Source organism: Kogia breviceps, chromosome 10, assembly GCF_026419965.1.
Source record: "Kogia breviceps isolate mKogBre1 chromosome 10, mKogBre1 haplotype 1, whole genome shotgun sequence".
NCBI classification, from domain to species: Eukaryota; Metazoa; Chordata; class Mammalia; order Artiodactyla; family Physeteridae; genus Kogia; species Kogia breviceps.
In genome coordinates this window covers 57,760,466-57,780,745 of record NC_081319.1, presented here as the reverse complement: position 1 = coordinate 57,780,745, position 20,280 = coordinate 57,760,466, and the positions used below count along the sequence as shown (strand labels likewise).

General features: G+C 40.0%; 1 protein-coding gene across 13 annotated transcripts in view; it reads right to left on the bottom strand.

Moving 5' to 3' along the window:
• Positions 1 to 20,280, bottom strand: part of NEK10 (NIMA related kinase 10) — a 312,063-nt gene that overhangs the window by 260,817 nt on the left and 30,966 nt on the right. For 7 of the 13 annotated variants that reach the window (XM_067005868.1, XM_067005869.1, XM_067005872.1 and 4 more), the window contains one exon: positions 18,292 to 18,390. The exons of the other annotated variants lie outside the window; for them this stretch is intronic. In XM_067005868.1, coding sequence (XP_066861969.1) covers positions 18,292 to 18,390 — 99 coding nt within the window. The remainder of the gene's footprint in view (positions 1 to 18,291; positions 18,391 to 20,280) is intronic. 13 annotated transcript variants of the gene reach the window in all.

Sequence of the window (20,280 nt, the reverse complement as noted above, 5' to 3'; positions counted from 1 at the left end):
GTTCATCACTTTGATGTTTGGGTTCCCCATAAGTTAAGTGAAAAAAACCTTCTTGACTGTATTTCCACATCGATTCCCTACTTAGAAGTAATGAAAACATTCCGTTTTTAAAATAAATTGTGACGGGTGATGAAAAGTGGATACTGTACAATTATGTGGAATGGAAGAGATCATGGGGCAAGCAAAATGAAACACCACCAACCACACCAAAGGACAGTCTTCATCCAAAGAAGGTGATGTTGTGTGTATGGTGGGATTGGAAGGGAGTCCTCTATTATGAGCTCCCTCCGGAAAACCAAACTATTAATTCCAACAAGTACTGCTCCCAATTAGGCCAACTGAAAGCAGCACTCAATGAAAAGCATCCAGAATTAGTCAACAGAAAATGCACAATCTTCCATCAGGATAACGCAAGGCCACATGTTTCTTTGATGACCTGGCAAAAACTGTTACAGCTTGGCTGGGAAGTTCTGATTCAACCGCCATATTCACAGGACATTGCACCTTCAGATTTCCATTTATATCAGTCTTTACAAAATTCTGTTAATGGAAAAAAATTTCAATTCCCTGGAAGACTGTAAAAGGCACTTGGAACAGTTCTTTGTTCAAAAAGTTAAAAAGTTTTGGGAAGATGAAATTATGAAGTTGCCTGAAAACTGGCAGAAGGTAGTGGAACAAAAGGGTGAATACAGTGTTCAATAAAGTTCTTGGTGAAAATGAAAAATGTGTCTTTTATCTTTTCTTAAAAACCAAAGGCACTTTTTGGCAAACCCAATACTTTGGCTAATAAAGAACCAGGGAATCAGCAAGGCGGAGGAGAACACAGTACCAGTCAAGGTTGTGCTTCATCCCCTCAGCTACTGGATCTCTCATATGAGGTGGAATGGATTTGTCTTCAGGGTCCATTCCAGCTCTAATTGGATGACACTTTTGTGTGTGCATATATACATATAGTGTGCGTGTATACACAATTTAATTTTGGGATAAACTCTAAATAACATTTTAGGAGAAATTAACATGTAAGAGCTAGATATTTCCTCCAAGTTAGGGATCAGCTTGAGGCCTACAAGCTTATTTTCTTCCTTTCTACATTTAATGTTGTGAAACTTAGAACAAAAGGGAGACAAAAAGACAAGATTCTAAAGGATTCTACTCTGCATCAAAGCATATGCAGTTGAGGAGATTTGTTCAAGATGGCAGAGTAGAAGGACGTGTGCTAACTCCCTCTTGCAAGAGCACCAGAATTGCAAGTAACTGCTGAACAATCATCAACAGGAAGACACTGGAACTCACCAAAAAAGATACCCTACATCCAAAGACAAAGGAGAAGCCTCAGTGAGGTGGTAGGAGGGGCACAAATCACAATAAAATCATATCCCATAACTGCTGGGTGGGTGACTCACAAACTGGAGAACAATTATACCACAGAAGCCTACCCAGTGGAGTGAAGGTTCTGAGCTCCACATCAGGCTTCCCAACCTCAGGGTCTGGAAATGGGAGGAGGAATTCCCAGAGAATCAGATTTTGAAAGCTGGCTGGATTTGATTGCAGGACTTTGATAGGACCAGAGGAAATAGAAATTCCACCCTTGGAGGGCACACACAAAGTAGTGTGCACATCAGGACCCAGGGGGAAGGAGGAGTGACCCCATAGGAAACTGAACCAGACCTACCTGCTAGTGTAGGAGGGTCTCCTGCAGAGGTGGGGGGTGGCTGTGCCTCAACATGGGGACAAGGACACTGGCAGCAGAAGTTCTGGGAAGTACTCCTTGGCATGAGCCCTCCCAGAGTCCACCATTAGCCCCACCAAAGACTCTGTAGCCTCCAGTGATGGGTTGCCTCAGGCCAAACAACCAACAGGGAGGGAACTCAGCCCCACACATCAGCAGACAAGTGGATTAAAGTTTTACTGAGCTCTGCCCACCAGAGCAACACCCAGCTGTACCCACCACCAGTCCCTCCCATCAGGAAGCTTGCACAAGCCTCTTAGAAAGCCTCATCCACCAGAGGGCAGAGAGCAGAAGCAAGAAGAACTACAATCCTGTAGTCTGTGGAATGAAAACCACATTCATAGAAAGACAGACAAAATGAAAAGGCAGAGGACTATGTACCAGATAAAGGAACAAGATAAAACCCCAGAAAAACAACTAAATGAAGTGGAGATAGACAACATTCCAGAAAAAGAATTCAGAATAATGATACTGAAGATGATCCAGGACCTCAGAAAAATAATGGAGGCAAAGATCAAGAAGATGCAAGAAATGTTTAACAAAGACCTAGAAGAATTAAAGAACAAACACCTAGAAGAATTATAGAACAAACAGAGATGAACAATACAATAACTGAAATGAAAAATACAGTAGAAGGAATCAATAGCAGAATAACTGAGGCAGAAGAATGAATAAGTGACCTGGAAGACAGAATGGTAGAATTCACTGCTGTGGAACAGAATAAAGAAAAAAGAATGAAAAGAAATGAAGACAGCCTAAGAGTCGTCTGGGACAACATTAAATGCAACAACATTTGCATTATAGGGGTCCCAGAAGGAGAAGAGAGAGAGAAAGGACCTGAGAAAATATTTGAAGAGATTATAGTTGAAAACTTCCCTAACATGGGAAATAGCCACCCAAGTCCAGGAAGCGCAGAGAGTCCCAGGCAGGATAAACCCAACGTGAATCATGCTGAAACACAGACACAGAGTAATCAAATTGACAAAAATTAAAGACAAAGAAAAATGATTAAAAGCAATAAGGGAAAAACTACAAACTACATACAAGGGAACTCCCATAAGCTTAACAGCTGATTTCTCAGCAGAAACTCTACAAAACCAGAAAGGAGTGGCACAATATATTACAATCATGAAAGGGAAGAACCTACAACCAAGATTACTCTACCCAGCAAGGATCTCATTCAGATTCAATGGAGAAATCAAAAGTTTTACAGACAAGCAAAAGCTAAAAGAATTGAGCACCACCAAACCAGCTCTACAACAAATGCTAAGGGAACTTCTCTAAGTGGGAAACACAAGAGGAAAAAAGGACCTACAAAAACAAACCTAAGGGACTTCCCTGGTGGCGCAGTGGTTAAGAATCTGCCTGCCAGTGCAGGGAACACAGGTTTGAGCCCTGGTCCAGGAAGATCACACATGCCTGGAGCAACTAAGCCCTTGCACCACAACTACTGAGCCTGCACTCCAGAGCCCAAGAGCCACAAATACTAAAGCCCATGCACCTACAGCCTATGATCCACAGCAAGAGAAACCACCACAATGAGAAGCCCACACACCACAACGAAGAGTACCCCCACTCTCTGCAACGAGAGAAAGCCTGTGCACAGCAGGGAAGACCCAATGCAACCAAAAATAAATAAATAAATGAATAAACCCTAAACAATTAAGAAAATGGCAATAGGAACATACATATTGATAATTACCTTAAATGTGAATGGATTAAATGCTCCAACCAAAAGACACAGGCTCGCTGAATGGATACAAAAACAAGACCCATATATATGTGTCTACAAGAGAATCACTTCAGACCTAGGGATGCATACAGACTGAAAGTGAGGGGATGGAAAAAGATATTCCATGCAAATGGAAATCAAAAGAAAGTGGAGTAGCAATACTCATATCAGGTAAAATAGACCTTAAAATAAAGAATGTTACAAGAGACAAGGAAGGACACTACAAATGATCAAGGTATCAATCCAAGAAGAAGATATAACAATTACAAATACATATGCAGCCAACATAGGAGCACCTCGATATATAAGGCAAATGCTAACAGCTATACAAGAGGAAATCGACAGTAACACAATAATAGTGGGGGACTTTAACACCTCACTTACACCAATGGACAGATCATCCAGACAGAAAATTAATAAGGAAACTCAAGCTTTAAATGACAACAATAGACTAGACAGATTTAATTGATATTCATAGGACATTTCATCCAAAAACAGCAGATTACACTTTCTTCTCAAGTGCGCACGGAAGATTCTTCATGATAGATCACAACTTGGGTCACAAATCAAGCCTCGGTAAATTTAAGAAAATTGAAATCATCTCAAGCATCTTTGCCGACTACAATACTATGAGATTAGAAATAAATTACAGGGATAAAAACATAAAAAACAGAAACACATGGAGGTTAAACAATATGTTACTAAATAATCAAGAGATCACTGGAAATCAAAAAATACCTAGAGAGGGCTTCCCTGGTGGTGCAGTGGTTAAGAGTCTGCCTGCCAATGCAGGGGACACAGGTTCGTGCCCCAGTCCAGGCAGATCCCACATGCCATGGAGCGGCTAGGCCCATGAGCCATGGCCACTGAGCCTGCACGTCTGGAGCCTGTGCTACGCAACGGGAGAGGCCACAACAGTGAGAGGTCCACGTACCGCAAAACAAACAAACAAATACCTAGAGAGAAATTACAACGAAAACACGATGATCCAAAACCTATGGGATGCAGAAAAAGCAGTTCTAAGAGGGAAGTTTATAGCAATACAATCCTACCTCAAGAAACAAGAAAAATCTCAAATAAACAATCTAACCTTACACCTAAAGGAATTAGAGAAAAAAGAACAAACAAAACTCAAAGTTAGTAGAAGGAAAGAAATCATAAAGGTCAGAGCGCAAATAAATGAAATAGAAACAAAGAAAACAATAGCAAAGATCAATAAAACTAAAGTCTAGTTCTTTGAGAAGATAAACAAAATTGATAAACCTTTAGCCAGACTCATCAAGAAGAAGAGGGAGAGGACTCAGATCAATAAAATTAGATATGAAAAAGAGGTTACAACAGACACCACAGAAATACAAAGCATCATAAGAGAGTACTACAAGCAACTCTATGCATATAAAATGGACAACCTGGAAGAAATGGACAAATTCTTAGAAAGGTATAAGCTTCCAAGACTGAACCAGGAAGAAATAGAAAATATGAACAGACTAATCACAAGTAATGAAATTGAAACTGTGATTAAAAATCTTCCAACAAACAAAAGTCCTGGACCAGACGGCTTCACAGGTGAATTCTATCGAATATTTAGAGAACAATTAACACCCATCCTTCTCAAACTCTTCCAAAAAACTGCAGAGGGAGGAATACTCCCAATTTCATTCAACAAGGCCACCATCACCCTGATACCAAAACCAGACAAAGATACTACAAAACAAAGAAAATTACAGACCATATCACTGATGAATATAGATGGAAAAATCCTCAATAAAATACTAGCAAACAGAATCCAACAACACATTAAAATGATCATACACTTTTATCACGTGGGATTTATCCCAGGGAGGCAAGGATTCTTCAATATATGCAAATCAATCAATGTGATACACCATATTAACAAATTGAAGAAGAAAAACCATATGATCATCTCAATAAACGCAGAAAAAGCTTTTGACAAAATTCAACACCCATTTATGATAAAAACTCTCTAGAAATTGGGCGGCATAGAGGGAACCTACCTCAGCATAATAAAGGCCATATATGACAAACCCACAGCAAACATCATTCTCAATGGTGAAAAACTGAAAGCATTTCCTCGAAGATCAAGAAAAAGACAAGAATGTCCACTCTCGCCACTATTATTCAACATAGTTTTGGAAGTCCTAGACACAGCAATCAGAAGAGAAAGAAATAAAAAGAATCCAAATTGGAAAAGAAGAAGTAAAACGGTCACTGTTTGCAGATGACATGATGCTATAAACAGACAATCCAAAAGAAGTCACCAGAAAACTCCTAGAGCTAATCAAGGAATTTGGTAAATTGGCAGGATTCAAAATTAATGCAAAAAAGAGAGAAGATGGCAGAAGAGTAAGATGTGGAGATCACCTTCCTCTCCACAGATACATCAGAAATACATCTATACGTGGAACTGCTTCTATAGAACACCCACTGAACGCTGGCAGAAGACCTCAGACCTCCCAAAAGGCAAGAAACACCCCCACGTACCTGGGTAGGGCAAAAGAAAAAAGAATAAACAGAGACAAAAGAATAGGGACAGGACCTGCACCAGTGGGAGCGAGCTGTGAAGGAGGAAAGGTTCCCACGCACTAGAAGCCCCATCGCGGGCAGAGACTGCGGGTGGTGGACGGGGGGAGCTTCGGAGCCGCGGAGGAGAGTGCCGCCACAGGGGTGCGGAGGGCAAAGCAGAGAGATTCCCGCACAGAGGATCAGTGCCGACCACAACTCACCAGCCCGAGAGGCTTGTCTGCTCACCCGCTGGGGCAGGCGGGGGCTGAGAGCTGAGCCTTGGGCTTCAGTGGGATCCCAGGGAGAGGTCTGAAGTTGGCAGCATGAAAACAGCCTGAAGGAGTTAGTGCACCACAGCTAGCCGGGAGGGAGTACAGGAGAAGTCTGGAGCTGCCGAAGAGGCAAGAGACTTTTCTTCCCTCTTTGCTTCCTGGTGCGCGAGAAGATGGGTTTAAGCGCGCCGCTTAAAGGAGCTCCAGAAATGGGCGCAGACACCAGAGACGGGTGTGGGAGCTAGGGTTGCTGCTGCCACCACCAAGAGGCCTGTGTGCGAGCACAGGTCACTCTCCACACCTTCCCTCCCGGGAGCCTGTGCAGCCTGCCACTGCCAGGGTCCCGGGATCCAGGGACAGCTTCCCCGGGAGAACGCATGGCGTGCCTCAGGCTGGCAGAGTATCATGCTGACCTTGGCCGCCGCAGGCTCGCCCCGCATCCGTGCCCCTCCCTCCCCCCGGCCTGTGCCAGAGCCCACGAATCAGCTGCTCCTTTAACCCCGTCCTGTCTGAGCGAAAAGCAGACGCCCTCGGATGACCTACGCGCAGTGGCGGGGCCAAGTCCAAAGCTGAACCCCAGGAGCTGTGTGAACAAAGAGGAGAGGGGGAGGTCTCTCCCAGCAGCCTCAGAAACAGCAGATTAAAGCTCCACAATCAACTTGAAGTTCCGTGCATCTGTTGAAAACCTGAATACACAGGTAAATACCCCAAGTTGAGGAGGTGGACTTTGGGAGCAAGATAAATTATTATTTTCCCATTTTTTTTCTTTTTGTGAGTGCGTATGTGTGTGCTGCTGTGTGAGATTTTGTCTGTATAGCTTTGCTTTCACCATTTGTCCTAGGGTTCTGACTGACCAGTTTTTTTTTTTAATAAAAATTTTCTTCTTAATAATTATTTTTTATTTTAATAACTATATTTATCCTACTTTATTTTGTCTTCTGCATTTCTTTCTTCCTTTCTTTCTTCCCTTTCTTCCTTCCTTTCTTCTTTCCTCCCTTCTTTCCTCCTTTTCTTCCTCCCTTTCTTCCTCCCTTGCTTCCTCCCTTTCTTCCTCTTCCTTCCTTACTTCCTCCCTTACTTTCTTGCTTTCTTCCTTCCTTCATTTCTTCCTTCCTTTCTTCCTTCCTTCCTTTCTTTCTTTCCTTTCTATTTTTTCTCCCTTTTATTTTGAACTGTGTGGATTAAAGGCTCTTGGCACTCCAGCCGAGCGTCAGGACTGTGTCTCTGATGTGGGAGAACCAACATCAGGACATTGGTCCACAAGAGACCTCCCAGCTCCACACAATATCAAATGGCAAAAATCTCCCAGAGATCTCCATCTCAACACCAAGACTCAGCTTCACTCAAGGACCAGCAATGCACAGTGCTGGACACCCTATGCCCAACAACTAGCAAGACAGGACTACAGCCCCATCCATTAGCAGAGAGGCTGCCTAAAATCATAATAAGGCTACCAACATCCCAAAACACACCACCAGACGTGAACTTGCCCACCAGAAAGACAAGATCCAGCCTCATCCACCAGAACATATGCACTAGTCCCCCCATCCAGAAAACCTGCTCAACCCACTGAACCAACCTTAGCCACTGGGGACAGTCGCCAAAAACAATGAGAACTACGAACATGCAGCCTGCAAAAAGGAGACCCCAAACACAGTTAGCAAAATGAAAAGAAAGAAAAACACACAGCAGATGAAGGAGCAAGGTAAAAACCCACCACACCTAACAAATGAAGAGGAAATAGGCAGTCTACCTGAAAAAGAATTAAGAATAATGATAGTCAAGATGATCCAAAGTCTTGGAAATAGAATAGACAAATTGCAAGAAACAGTTAACAAGGACCTAGAAGAAATAAAGAGGAAGCAAGCAATGATGAGCAACACAATAAATGCAATTAAAAATACTTTAGATGGGATCAATAGCAGAATAACTGAGGCAGAAGAATGGATAAGTGACCTGGAAGATAAAATAGTGTAAATAACTACTGCAGAGCAGAATAAAAAAAAAGAATGAAAAGAACTGAGAACAGTCTCAGAGACCTCTGGGACAGCATTAAACACACCAATATTCACATTACAGGGGTCCCAGAAGAAGAAGAGAAAAAGAAAGGGACTGGGAAAATATTTGAAGAGATTCTAGTTGAAAACTTCCCTAATATAGGAAAGGAAATAGTCAATCAAGTCCAGGGAGCACAGAGAGTCCCATACAGGTTAAATCCAAGGAGAAACACGCCGAGACACACAATAATCAAACTGTCAAAAATTAAATACAAAGAAAACATATTAAAAGCAGCAAGGGAAAAACAACAAATAACACACAAGGGAATCCCCATAAGGTTAATATCTGATCTTTCAGCAGAAACTCTACAAGCCAGAAGGGAGTGGCAGGACATTTTTAAAGTGATGAAGGAAAAAAACCTACAACCAAGATTACTCTACCCAGCAAGGATCTCATTCAGATTTGATGGAGAAATTAAAACCTTTACAGACAAGCAAAACCTAAGAGAGTTCAGCACCACCAAACCAGCTTTACAACAAATGCTAAAGGAACTCCACTAGGCAAGAAACACAAGAGAAGGAAAAGACCTACAAGAAGAAACCCGAAACAATTAAGTAAATGGTAATAGGAACATATATATCAATAATTACCTTAAATGTAAATGGATTAAATGCTCCAACCAAAAGACAAAGACTGGCTGAATGGATACAAAAACAAGACCCATATATATGCTGTCTACAAGAGACCCACTTCAGACCTAGGGACACATACAGACTGAAAGTGAGGGGACGGAAAAAGATATTCCATGCAAATGGAAATCAGAAAAAAGCTGGAGTAGCAATTCTCATATCAGACAAAATAGACTTTAAAATAAAAACTACTACAAGAGACAAAGAAGGACACTACACAATGATCAAGGGATCAATCCGTGAAGAAGACATAACAATTGTAAATATTTATGCACTCAACATAGGAGCACCTCAATACATAAGGCAAATACTAACAGCCATAAAAGGGGAAATCGACAGTAACACAATCATAGTAGGGGACTTTAACACCCCACTTTCACCAATGGACAGATCATCCAAAATGAAAATATACAAGGAAACACAAGCTTTAAATTATACATTACACAAGATGGACTAAATTGATATTTATAGGACATTCCATCCAAAAACAACAGAATACATATTTTTCTCAAGTGTTCATGGAACATTCTCCAGGACAGATCATATCTTGGGTCACAAGTCTAGCCTTGGTAAATTTAAGAAAATTGAAATTGTATGAAGTATCTTTTCCAATCACAACGCTATGAGACTAGATATCAATTACAGGAAAAGATCTGTAAAAAATACAAACACATGGAGGCTAAACAATACACTACTTAATAACTGAAGAACTCAAAGAGGAAATCAAAAAATACTTAGAAACAAATGACAATGGAGACATGACGACCCAAAACCTATGGGATGCAGCAAAAGCAGTTCTAAGAGGGAAGCTTATAGCAAAAGAACCCTACCTTAACAAACAGGAAACATCTAGAATAAACAACCTAACTTTGCACCTAAAACAATTAGAGAAAGAAGAACAAAAAAACCCCAAATTTAGCAGAAGGAAAGAAATCATAAAGATCAGGTCATAAATAAATGAAAAAGAAATGAAGGAAACAATAGCAAAGATCAATCAAACTAAAAGCTGGTTCTTTGAGAAGATAAATAAAATTGATAAACCATTAGCCAGACTCATCAAGAAAATAAGGGAGAAGACTCAAATCAATAGAATTAGAAATGAAAAAGGAGAAGTAACAACTGACACTGAAGAAATACAAAAGGTTATTAGAGATTACTACAAGCAACTGTATGCCAATAAAATGGACAACCTGGAAGAAATGGACAAATTCTTAGAAATGCACAACCTGCTGAGACTGAATCAGGAAGAAATAGAAAATATGAACAGACCAATCACAAGCACTGAAATTGAAACTGTGATTAAAAATCTTCCAACAAACAAAAGCCCAGGACCAGATAGCTTCACAGGCGAATTCTATCAAACATTTAGAGAAGAGCTAACACCTATCGTTCTCAAACTCTTCCAAAAGATAGCAGAGGGAGGAACTCTCCCAAACTCATTCTATGAGGCCACCATAACCCTGATACCAAAACCAGACAAAGACATCACAAAGAAAGAAAACTACAGGCCAATATCACTGATGAACATAGATGCAAAAATCCTCAACAAAATATTAGCAAACAGAATCCAACAGCACATTAAAAGGATCAAACATCATGATCAAGTGGGGTTTATCCCAGGAATGCAAGGATTCTTCAATATATGCAAATCAATCAACGTGATACACCATATCAACAAACTGAAGAAGAAAAACCATATGACCATCTCAATACATGCAGAGAAAGCTTTTGACAAAATTCAACACCCGTTTATGATAAAAACCCTGCAGGAAGTAGGCATAGAGGGAACTTTCCTCAACATAATAAAGGCCATATACGACAAACTCACAGCCAGCATCACTCTCAATGGTGAAAAACTGAAACCGTTTCCACTAAGATCAGGAACAAGACAAGGTTGCCCACTCTCACCACTCTTATTCAACATAGTTTTGGAAGTCTAGCCACAGCAATCAGAGAAGAAAAAGAAATAAAAGCAATCCAAATCAGAAAAGAAGAAGTAAAGCTGTCACTGTTTGCAGATGACATGATACTATACATAGAGAATCCTAAGGATGATACCAGAAAACTACTAGAGCTAATCAATGAATTTGGTAAAGTAGCAGGATACAAAGTTAATGCACAGAAATCTCTGGCATTCTTATACACTAATGATGAAAAATCTGAGAGTGAAATTAAGAAAACACTCTCATTTACGATTGCAAGAAAAAGAATAAAATATCTAGGAATAAACCTACTTAAGGAAACAAGAGACCTGTATGCAGAAAACTATAAGACACTGATGAAAGAAATTAAAGATGATACAAATAGGTGGAGAAATATACCATGTTATTGGATTGGAAAATCAACATTGTGAAAATGACTCTACTACCCAAAGCAATCTGCAGATTCAATGCAATCCCTATCAAACTACCACTGGCACTTTTTAGAGAACTAGAAAAAAAATTTCACAATTTGTATGGAAACACAAAAGACCCCGAATAGCCAAAGCAATCTTGAGAACGAAAAATGGAGCTGGAGGAATGAGGCTTCCTGACTTCAGACTATACTACAAAGCTACAGTAATCAAGACAGTATGGTACTGGCACCAAAACAGAAATATAGATCAATGGAACAGGATAAACAGCCCAGAGATAAACCCATGCACATATGGTCACCTTATCTTTGATAAAGGAGGCAAGAGTATACAATGGAGAAAAGACAGCCTCTTCAATAAGTGGTGCTGGGAAAACTGGACAGCTACATGTAAAAGAAAGAAATTAGAACCCTCCCTAACACCATACACAAAAATATATTCAAAATGGATTAAAGACCTAAATGTAAGATGAGACACTATAAAACTCTTAGAGGAAAACATAGGAAGAACACACTTTGACATAAATCACAGCAAGATCTTTTTTTTTTTTTCTTTTTTGCAGTACACGGGCCTCTCACTGTTGTGGCCTCTCCCGTTGTAGAGCACAGGCTCCGGACACGCAGGCTCAGTGGCCATGGCTCACGGGCCCAGCCGCTCCGCGGCATGTGGGATCCTCCTGGATTGGGGCACGAACCCGTACCCCTGCATAGGCAGGTGGACTCTCAACCACTGCACCAGCAGGGAAGCCCAGAAAGATCTTTATTGACCCACCTCCTAGAGTCATGGAAATAAAAACAAAAATAAACTAATGGGATGTAATGAAACTTAAAAGCTTTTGTACAGCAAAGGAAACTATAATCAAGATGAAAAGACAAGCCTCAGAATGGGAGAAAGTATTTGAAAATGAAGCAATGGACAAAGGATTAAACTCTAAAATATATAAACAGCTCATGCAATATTATAAAAAAAACAACCCAATCAAAAAATGGGCAGGAGACCTAAATATACATTTCTCCAAAGAAGACATACAGATGGCCAAGATACACATGAAAAGCTGCTCAATATCACCAATTATTAGAGAAATGCAAATCAAAAGTATAATGAGGTATCACCTCATACCAGTTAGAATGGGCATCATCAGAAAATCTACAAACAACAAATGATGAAGAGGGTGTGGAGAAAAGGGAACCCTCTTGCACTGTTGATGGGAATGTAAAGTGATACAGCCACTATGGAGCACAGTATGGAGGTTCCTTAAAAAACTAAAAATAGAACTACCATATGACCCAGCAATCCCACTACTGGGCATATACCCAGAGAAAACCATAATTCAAAAAGACACATGCACCCCAATGTTTATTGCAGCACTGTTTACAATAGCCAGGTTATGGAAGTAACCTAAATGCCCATTGACAGACAAATGGATAAAGAAGATGTGGTACATATATACAATGGAATACTACTCAGCCATAAAAAGGAACAAATTGGGTCATTGGTAGAGACGTGGATGGACCTACAGACTGTCATACAAGGTGAAGTAAGTCAGAAAGAGAAAAACAAATATTGTATATTAATGCATATATGTGGAATCTAGAAAAATGGTACAGATGAACCGGTTTGCAAGGCAAAAATAGAGACACCAGGTGTAGGGAAGAAATGTATGTACACCAAGGGGGGAAAGTGAGGGGTGGTGGTGGTGGTGGCAGGATGAATTGGGAGATTGGTATTCACATATATATATATACACTAATATGTATAATGTAGTAACTAATGAGAACCTGCTGTATAAAAAATAAAATAAAAATTTAAAAAAGCACATACAGTTTTGTATGTGCATAATAATCTCTCACATATGTGAAGTAAAAAAGCATATACTTTTTAAAAATTACAAGGAAATGTAGCAAGAGTTAATGTGGCTATTTCTAAGAGCGGTATAAAGGGTAAATTTTCATTTTTTATAATTTTCTGTGTTTTTCAAATTTTTTACAGTGATAAAAAGAATTTAATGCAAAGAAATTCAAATTTATGAAGACTCTCAGCCTCCACACTCCCCAATAAAACCAGTGTCAATGGCTTGAGTTGGGGATAAAAGACCCAAGCCCTGTTCTCCAACAGCTCAGCTCAGCTCAGGGTGTGGTGGGAGTGACACGGGCCCAGGGCCACTTGAGGGGCCAGAACAGCTAGGAAGGCAAAGAGGTGAGGATGGCAGGCTTCAGGCAAGGATGAGCAGGGACCAAGGCTCAGAGGCAAGAGAGAGAGTAACTTTCCAAGAAACAACAAAGGGTTCAGTCTGACCTTGGTGAGCCCAAAGGATGCACTGGGCAGGAGTGAGAGATGAGGCCAAGAAGGAAAAAGACCTTAAAGAAAACTGTGAAGCAGAAAAGGAATTTTACCCTGACCATCAGATTTTTTTAAGTACCTAAAGACACAACCCTAAGATGTTGGAGACCTTAATGAACCTTTATCTCTATCTAATTTGTGGGTCTGAGTTGAAGATCTCTTTAGGAAGTTTTTTTTTTAACATCTTTATTGGAGTATAATTGATTTACAATTCTCTAGGAAGTTTTGAACTATCTGACAGACTTTACCAAAGGGACCAGGCTTCTCTTTTTCTAGGTGAGGAGGAAGTCTTCAAAGGCCCCTACTGGCCTCTCTACAACCTGATGAGATAAAATCACAGGAAAAGCATCTCTCCATCAACTTTGTATAATTTTAAGAACTTAATCGAGACACTGAAGAGATTGCTGCTGCTGCCGACCTTCTTGTCCTCTCCTCTCATCCGCTGTGATGGGGTCAAGAGAGCCAAGGCTGAAGATCAGGTAAAGCTCCAAAGACGACTCACTTTCATTATGACCTTGGTCCTCGTGTGGACACGGACAACCACTGTATGACTAGCAAACAAATAACTATGTAGGCCTTCTTGGTTAGAGGTTTCTGTGACACTCCCAGAACACTTAATAGCACTTTTTAACAGGATTTTGATGATTTGGACCAGATATTTTCCCCTAGCTCAAGCAGTTCTTGAGCTCCCGTAGAGAGTGTAAATAGCTTCCCAATCTAGACTTCCTATAGACCCATTTCCAAAATATTGCAAATTTGCAGCAGATATTTCAGGAAATGTGATGTAAAATAATAAGGATGCCAACTTGTTTTTATCAGAAATGTGACTGCACTTTTGGGCAAAAAAATAAAGTCATGCTTAATTAGACCAGGTAGTTCTCTTTAACGGAACTTAGAGAACCTGGAATATACCTCTACAAAAGTTACAGGTGGGAGAAGAGGCGATATCCTGGCAATTCTGGGATAATAGTACCCCAAAGAGAACCCACTTTATTTATTCTTTTTGGGGGGCTGTGACATTTGGCTAACGGGATCTCAGTTCCTCAATCAGGGCTTGAACCCGGGCCATGGCAGTGAAAGCCCAAAATCCTAACCACTAGACCACCAGGGAACTCCCGAGAACCCACTTTAAAATAACTCCAAATTTCATATTAAATAGCACAGGACAAGATGTAATTAAAATATTATTTTAAAAAATAACCATGAAACTTAGATATATTTTATCTTACATTTAACAAAATTTAACTTATAATGCAACTCTGCCCTAATGACTAGAACAAAGCAAGAATGGGTTCTGCTGACACTTTCTGGCATACGTTTTCTGACAAAGTCATATAACATGATCCAATTTCCTCGAATTTACTTTTCACTTTTGCAGCATAAAAGAGGTTCATTTCTGCAAATATATTAGAAATATCCATCAATTTTTCCTAATGCCCTCTCCTATACTTTGCTATTCAAAACATGCTTTTCTGAAGTTCCATCCTGTCACCTTCCTTGTAACTTCTACAACTGTCAAGCCATCTGATTCTGGGAGGGCCTCATCTGTCAGATCCCACCAGTTCAGCACCATCACTTTCAGTAACTTCATGAGATTCTACATCTTTAGCAAGATTCCCTAGTTCATTTCACAAATTAGATTATGTTTTACTTGTATTATATTACAGAATCTTCACATCAGCTGGCAATCAGAAGGGAATGGACTGACAGGGGCCTCGGAGGAACAGTTACACAAAAGAGATACTGGAATAGAGGCCGATTGTATACATAGTCAGTTAACTGGGAAATGTGTCAGCTTTGTAACAATTTTTACTTCCCTACACAACCTCATAACCCTTTGTGCTTTCCTGCACAGGCAAATGAGATGAAAAAGAGGTGTGTATATTTTCTAATGGCAGACTCTACTGTGGACAAATGATCTTAGGGCAGAAAGAAAAGTTAGAAGATGAAAATTCATTTCCATACCCTGCCACACATCAAGATTCATTGCCATGTGTAACCCAGAGTAACCTCAGGTTCAGCACTTGCCCTTTGAGATCTACCGTGAGATCTTGCCTTATCTAACTTTGGGTTAACAATTCTTGTCTCATTTCAGATGCTGCTTAGCAATTTTATTTCTGAGAACAAACGCTCAATCACAGGTCAACCTTAGGGAAAAAAACCAGAAAAAGTGGCATCCAGAAGTGTGGTTTAGGGGAGACTGCAGTTGGGGAAAGTGAAATAGAAGAGGGACAACAAGAAGAATGTCAATTGGGCATAAGTAGATGAGACTAAATTCCCAATCAGCCATATTCTCAGGGTAAACTTGAACAGCATAACATCCAGAATATGCCTAACCTTATCTATAACCAGAATTGGACCAAAGACCACACCCCCACCCCTGCAATCTCATCCATCCCTTGGTTGTATTTAATACAGTTTATATTTATCACATTTTCTTTGTATTGAGATGCTGGGTAACTGGCTGGTCAGAGTGAGTCCCTAGGAAGAAAGGGACCAAATGTCCTACTCATCTTTGTATTTTCACCCTCTCTTCCTTGTCCACCATGTGCTCCCTCTCTTCCTTGCACATAGTGGTGATCAATAATTTGTTTATTGAATTGAATCCAAGACTTCCAGGCAACATCAAATCTGATGCTCACAAAGAAAGGGGATAGGAAGCTATACCAGGAAAGGCCCTGAGATGCAGTTCTTCTATTAGTCTAAAGCTAGAGGGTAAAGAAACAAAAAAAGGTAGTTCTGACCAAACAAACGAGGTTATCTGGGGTAAGAAACAATGGAAGACCTTTATACTTAATCCGTCTTTTACCCAACCCTGCTTTTAGAATAGAACTGAACAAAACAACCTCTCAGCAGCAAAAGGATGACATAAAAGGATGCTCTTGATCTTCAACATTGCTAAATTCCTTCTCCTACTATGAAAGCAAAGACATTTATAATCATCACTTCCTGGTTTAAAGATTTCCAGGGACCGATCATGTTGCAAGCCAGTAACTCCATCCAATATAAGATGCCTCATTAATCATTAAGAATCTGAAAAAGTCCTGACAAGAGATCTCTTGACTTTAGAATTTTTAAGATCTCTTTCAACTGCTGGATGCCAACCCTTACCCAGCTGTTTTTCCTAATAATTCCTGCACCCAGTGCTTTCAGCGCAGAGACACAGTATGGTCTCTACATCCTTAATATAGGAAATGTTCTGCCTTCACCCAAAGTACCAACTTGACAAATGGCCTACTGGACATCCCCTGAGGAGTCTATGATAGCTGTCTTCAAAACAAATTAAAGAACTTCATTTTCCAATACCATTTCAGGCATAATTACTCTGCTACTAACCATTGCTCTACTCTCATCAAGCTCAAGAAGAAACAGTCTAGGACAACATCAGGTCCTTTGTAATGGTCATTAATCTTTTAACAATCTTTGAGTATATTGTCAAGAGCTGAGCTGTGACCAAATTACATAACCTTCGTAAAGATTCTAGGCGTCTTGTGTCATCGGAGCAACTCTAATAATCTTCTGCTTAAACCAAGTAAAAAGGCATGACAGATGCAGTCCCAACCTTGGATTGTTTTAAACTAAACCAATGTACTTGGCAGTCACTGTCCAGTACATAAATATGCAATACTAAATAACCTATCCAAAAGATCAAATCATTAGACCACAACTTAGACTGTATTTAGGGATGCTTTTCTACTTACAGTCACCTACAGCACTGGACCAAGTCAGAGCTTTACTTTGGTCAGGCATTAAATTATTAAGATTTTTCCTATTTTCGAGAATAAGGGTAATTTTTCCCATCTCACTGGGACAGAATTCAGATATCTCAATCAAGTCCCAAAGTGATGGAGAAGATTCAAGGTTCTTCATGGGCTTTTCAGCCAGTGCTTGTGGGGAGAGAGTCTGGGCCTCCCGGGAAGAGTATAAGGCCATGTCCGACCATGAAGGATGTTGGGAGCCTCCTTCTCCCAACAAAGTCTGCTCCCAATGTCTGGCAGCAGCATAGTTCTCACTGCAAACAACCCAGAACAGAGAGAAAATTCATTCCTGACTGCAATCCAGCACCAGTCAATGGCTCACTGAAAACCCCTGGAATTTTCTAGAGAGAATCTCGAGGACCTGCTAGTGAGCCCTTCTCTACAGCACCACACTGCACCTGTGTTAAGACAAAGGAGAGCAAAGGAAAGAACATTTGATCTGGTCCTGAGAAGAGATGTCATTCCCGGGCTGTGACTGGATATCTCACCCCATCCTTTCCCCGAGGTCCAGGATGAGGAGGCTCAGTTAATCAGCACTTGTTATCGACTGCAAACCTATACCATGAGGAGGCTGGCCACAGTGCTACCAAATGTCTCTGAAATAAATGCCTTCTGAGAATCCAAACTCAAGACAAGGAAAACAGTGTGACTTGCGTGTTTTCTCATTTTGCCTGTCTATCATAAAATTCAGCTAAATTCAGGCCTAACCAGAGTGATTTAAATGAGGTCATCTGCAATGCCTATTCATTCACCTCCTTCAAAATGGTCTGTGCTCTGTTTTGCCCTTTGAGCATGCTATGTTCAGTCTTGTAAACTGCTTCAAATCATACGCTAGAAATAAGATATATAAAATATGCTATTGGGTAAATGTCTTTTTCTTTCCTGGGACAATCTTACCTGCATATGAGTCTGTTTTTCACCAAGGCTGTAAAAATCTCCTTAAATAGTTTATGCTGGGGATGTGTGCTGAAATTTCTCTCATTCTTGTAGTTTATACTGAGATGAAACAAACAGAAAAGCATTTTATAGTAAAAATTATTTAGGCTGCCTCAAAATTACCAATTCAGAGAAAGATCACCTGTATGCATGAAGATATTGAAGGATTTTGGGGATTCAATGTATCACAAAAGCAAGTATCAGTTGTTAAAATAGGAAGTAGAAATTCAATTATAAAGTTAATAATAAAGATTATAGCATATATATTTCATTTTACCACATTAACTAAATTATTCCCTATAAACATTTAGGAGCTAAAATTGGTGAGAGGGAAGAAAAGGGCATATGGCGAGAAAGAATGATTGTGCACATGATCTAGACAGCCACGAAACAGGCGGACAAGAATCCCTCCCTTTACTTTACTACCCACAATGGCTCGTGGCCGCTCTAGTTGTTAACAACACTGGACACCATGCATATTTCCTTGTGGTCAACACCACTTAGACTGTGGTTGTATATTGTGGGGGTGGGTGTGTATACAACAAAGTTGGGAGATATTCTAGCTTCAGTTTTTTCTTTCCTGATATTACAGCCATCAGAGAAGTTAAAAATATCCCAAAGCATTCCACTTTAAAACTGGGAAAGGATTCACTATGGAATGTACAATATTTCTGTGCCCATTAAAATAGACCAATTTTAAGATCTAGGAGAAATACGCTGGAATTACATGGATGCACCACCTCAGAGGCAGGTTTTGTATCCTTATTATTGCCATTTGTTCTGTTCTGCCTTCACAGTCTTTCAGCCCTAAGCTAGCCAGGGCTGTCATTTCTTAGTACATGGACATGGGCATACTGAATATGTAACAATTTTTAAAGAATTTTGTGTTCCTCACTAAACACGTATTTTAAAAATTTTAACTCATGTAACATCATGTGATGTTTGTGGACTATTAAAGTCATTGTCATAAAATAACAGGGAAACAAAACCTAGGCCAAATAAATAAATTATCATTCTAGAATATTTATATATATATTTTAAATTTTTTAACATCTTTATTGGATTATAATTGCTTTACAATTGTGTGTTAGTTTCTGCTTTATAAGAGTGAATCAGTTACACATATACATTTGTCCCCATATCTCTTCCCTCTTGTGTCTCCCTCCCTCCCACCCTCCCTATCCCACCCCTCTAGGTGTTCACAAAGCACCAAGCTGATCTCCTGTGCTATGTGGGTGCTTCCCACTAGCTATCTATTTTACTTTTGGTAGTGTATATATGTCCATGCCACTCTCTCACTTTGTCCCAGCTTACCCTTCCCCCTCCCCATATCCTCAAGTCCATTCTCTAGTAGGTCTGCGTCTTTATTCCCATCTTGCTCCTAGGTTTCATGACCTTTTTTTTTTTAGATTCCATATATATGTGTTAGCATATACAGTATTTGTTTTTCTCTTTCTGACTTACTTCACTCTGTATGACAGACTCTAGGTCCATCCACCTCACTACAAATAACTCAATTTCGTTTCTTTTTATGGCTGAGTAATATTCCATTGTATATATGTGCCACATCTTCTTTATCCATTCATCTGTTGATGGACACTTAGGTTGCTTCCATGTCCTGGCTATTGTAAATAGAGCTGCAATGAACATTTTGGTACATGACTCTTTTTGAATTATGGTTTTCTCAGGGTATATGCCCAGTAGTTGGATTGCTGGGTCATATGGTAGTTCTATGTTTAGTTTTTTAAGGAACCTCCATACTGTTCTCCATAGTGGCTGTATCAATTTACATTCCCACTAGCAGTGCAAGAGTGTTCCCTTTTCTCCACACCCTCTCCACCATTTATTGTTTGTAGATTTTTTGATGATGGCCATAGAATATATATATTGATATTTCATGTCATTCATTATTTACATGACACTTAGTGCCAAATGACGGTAACAAACTGT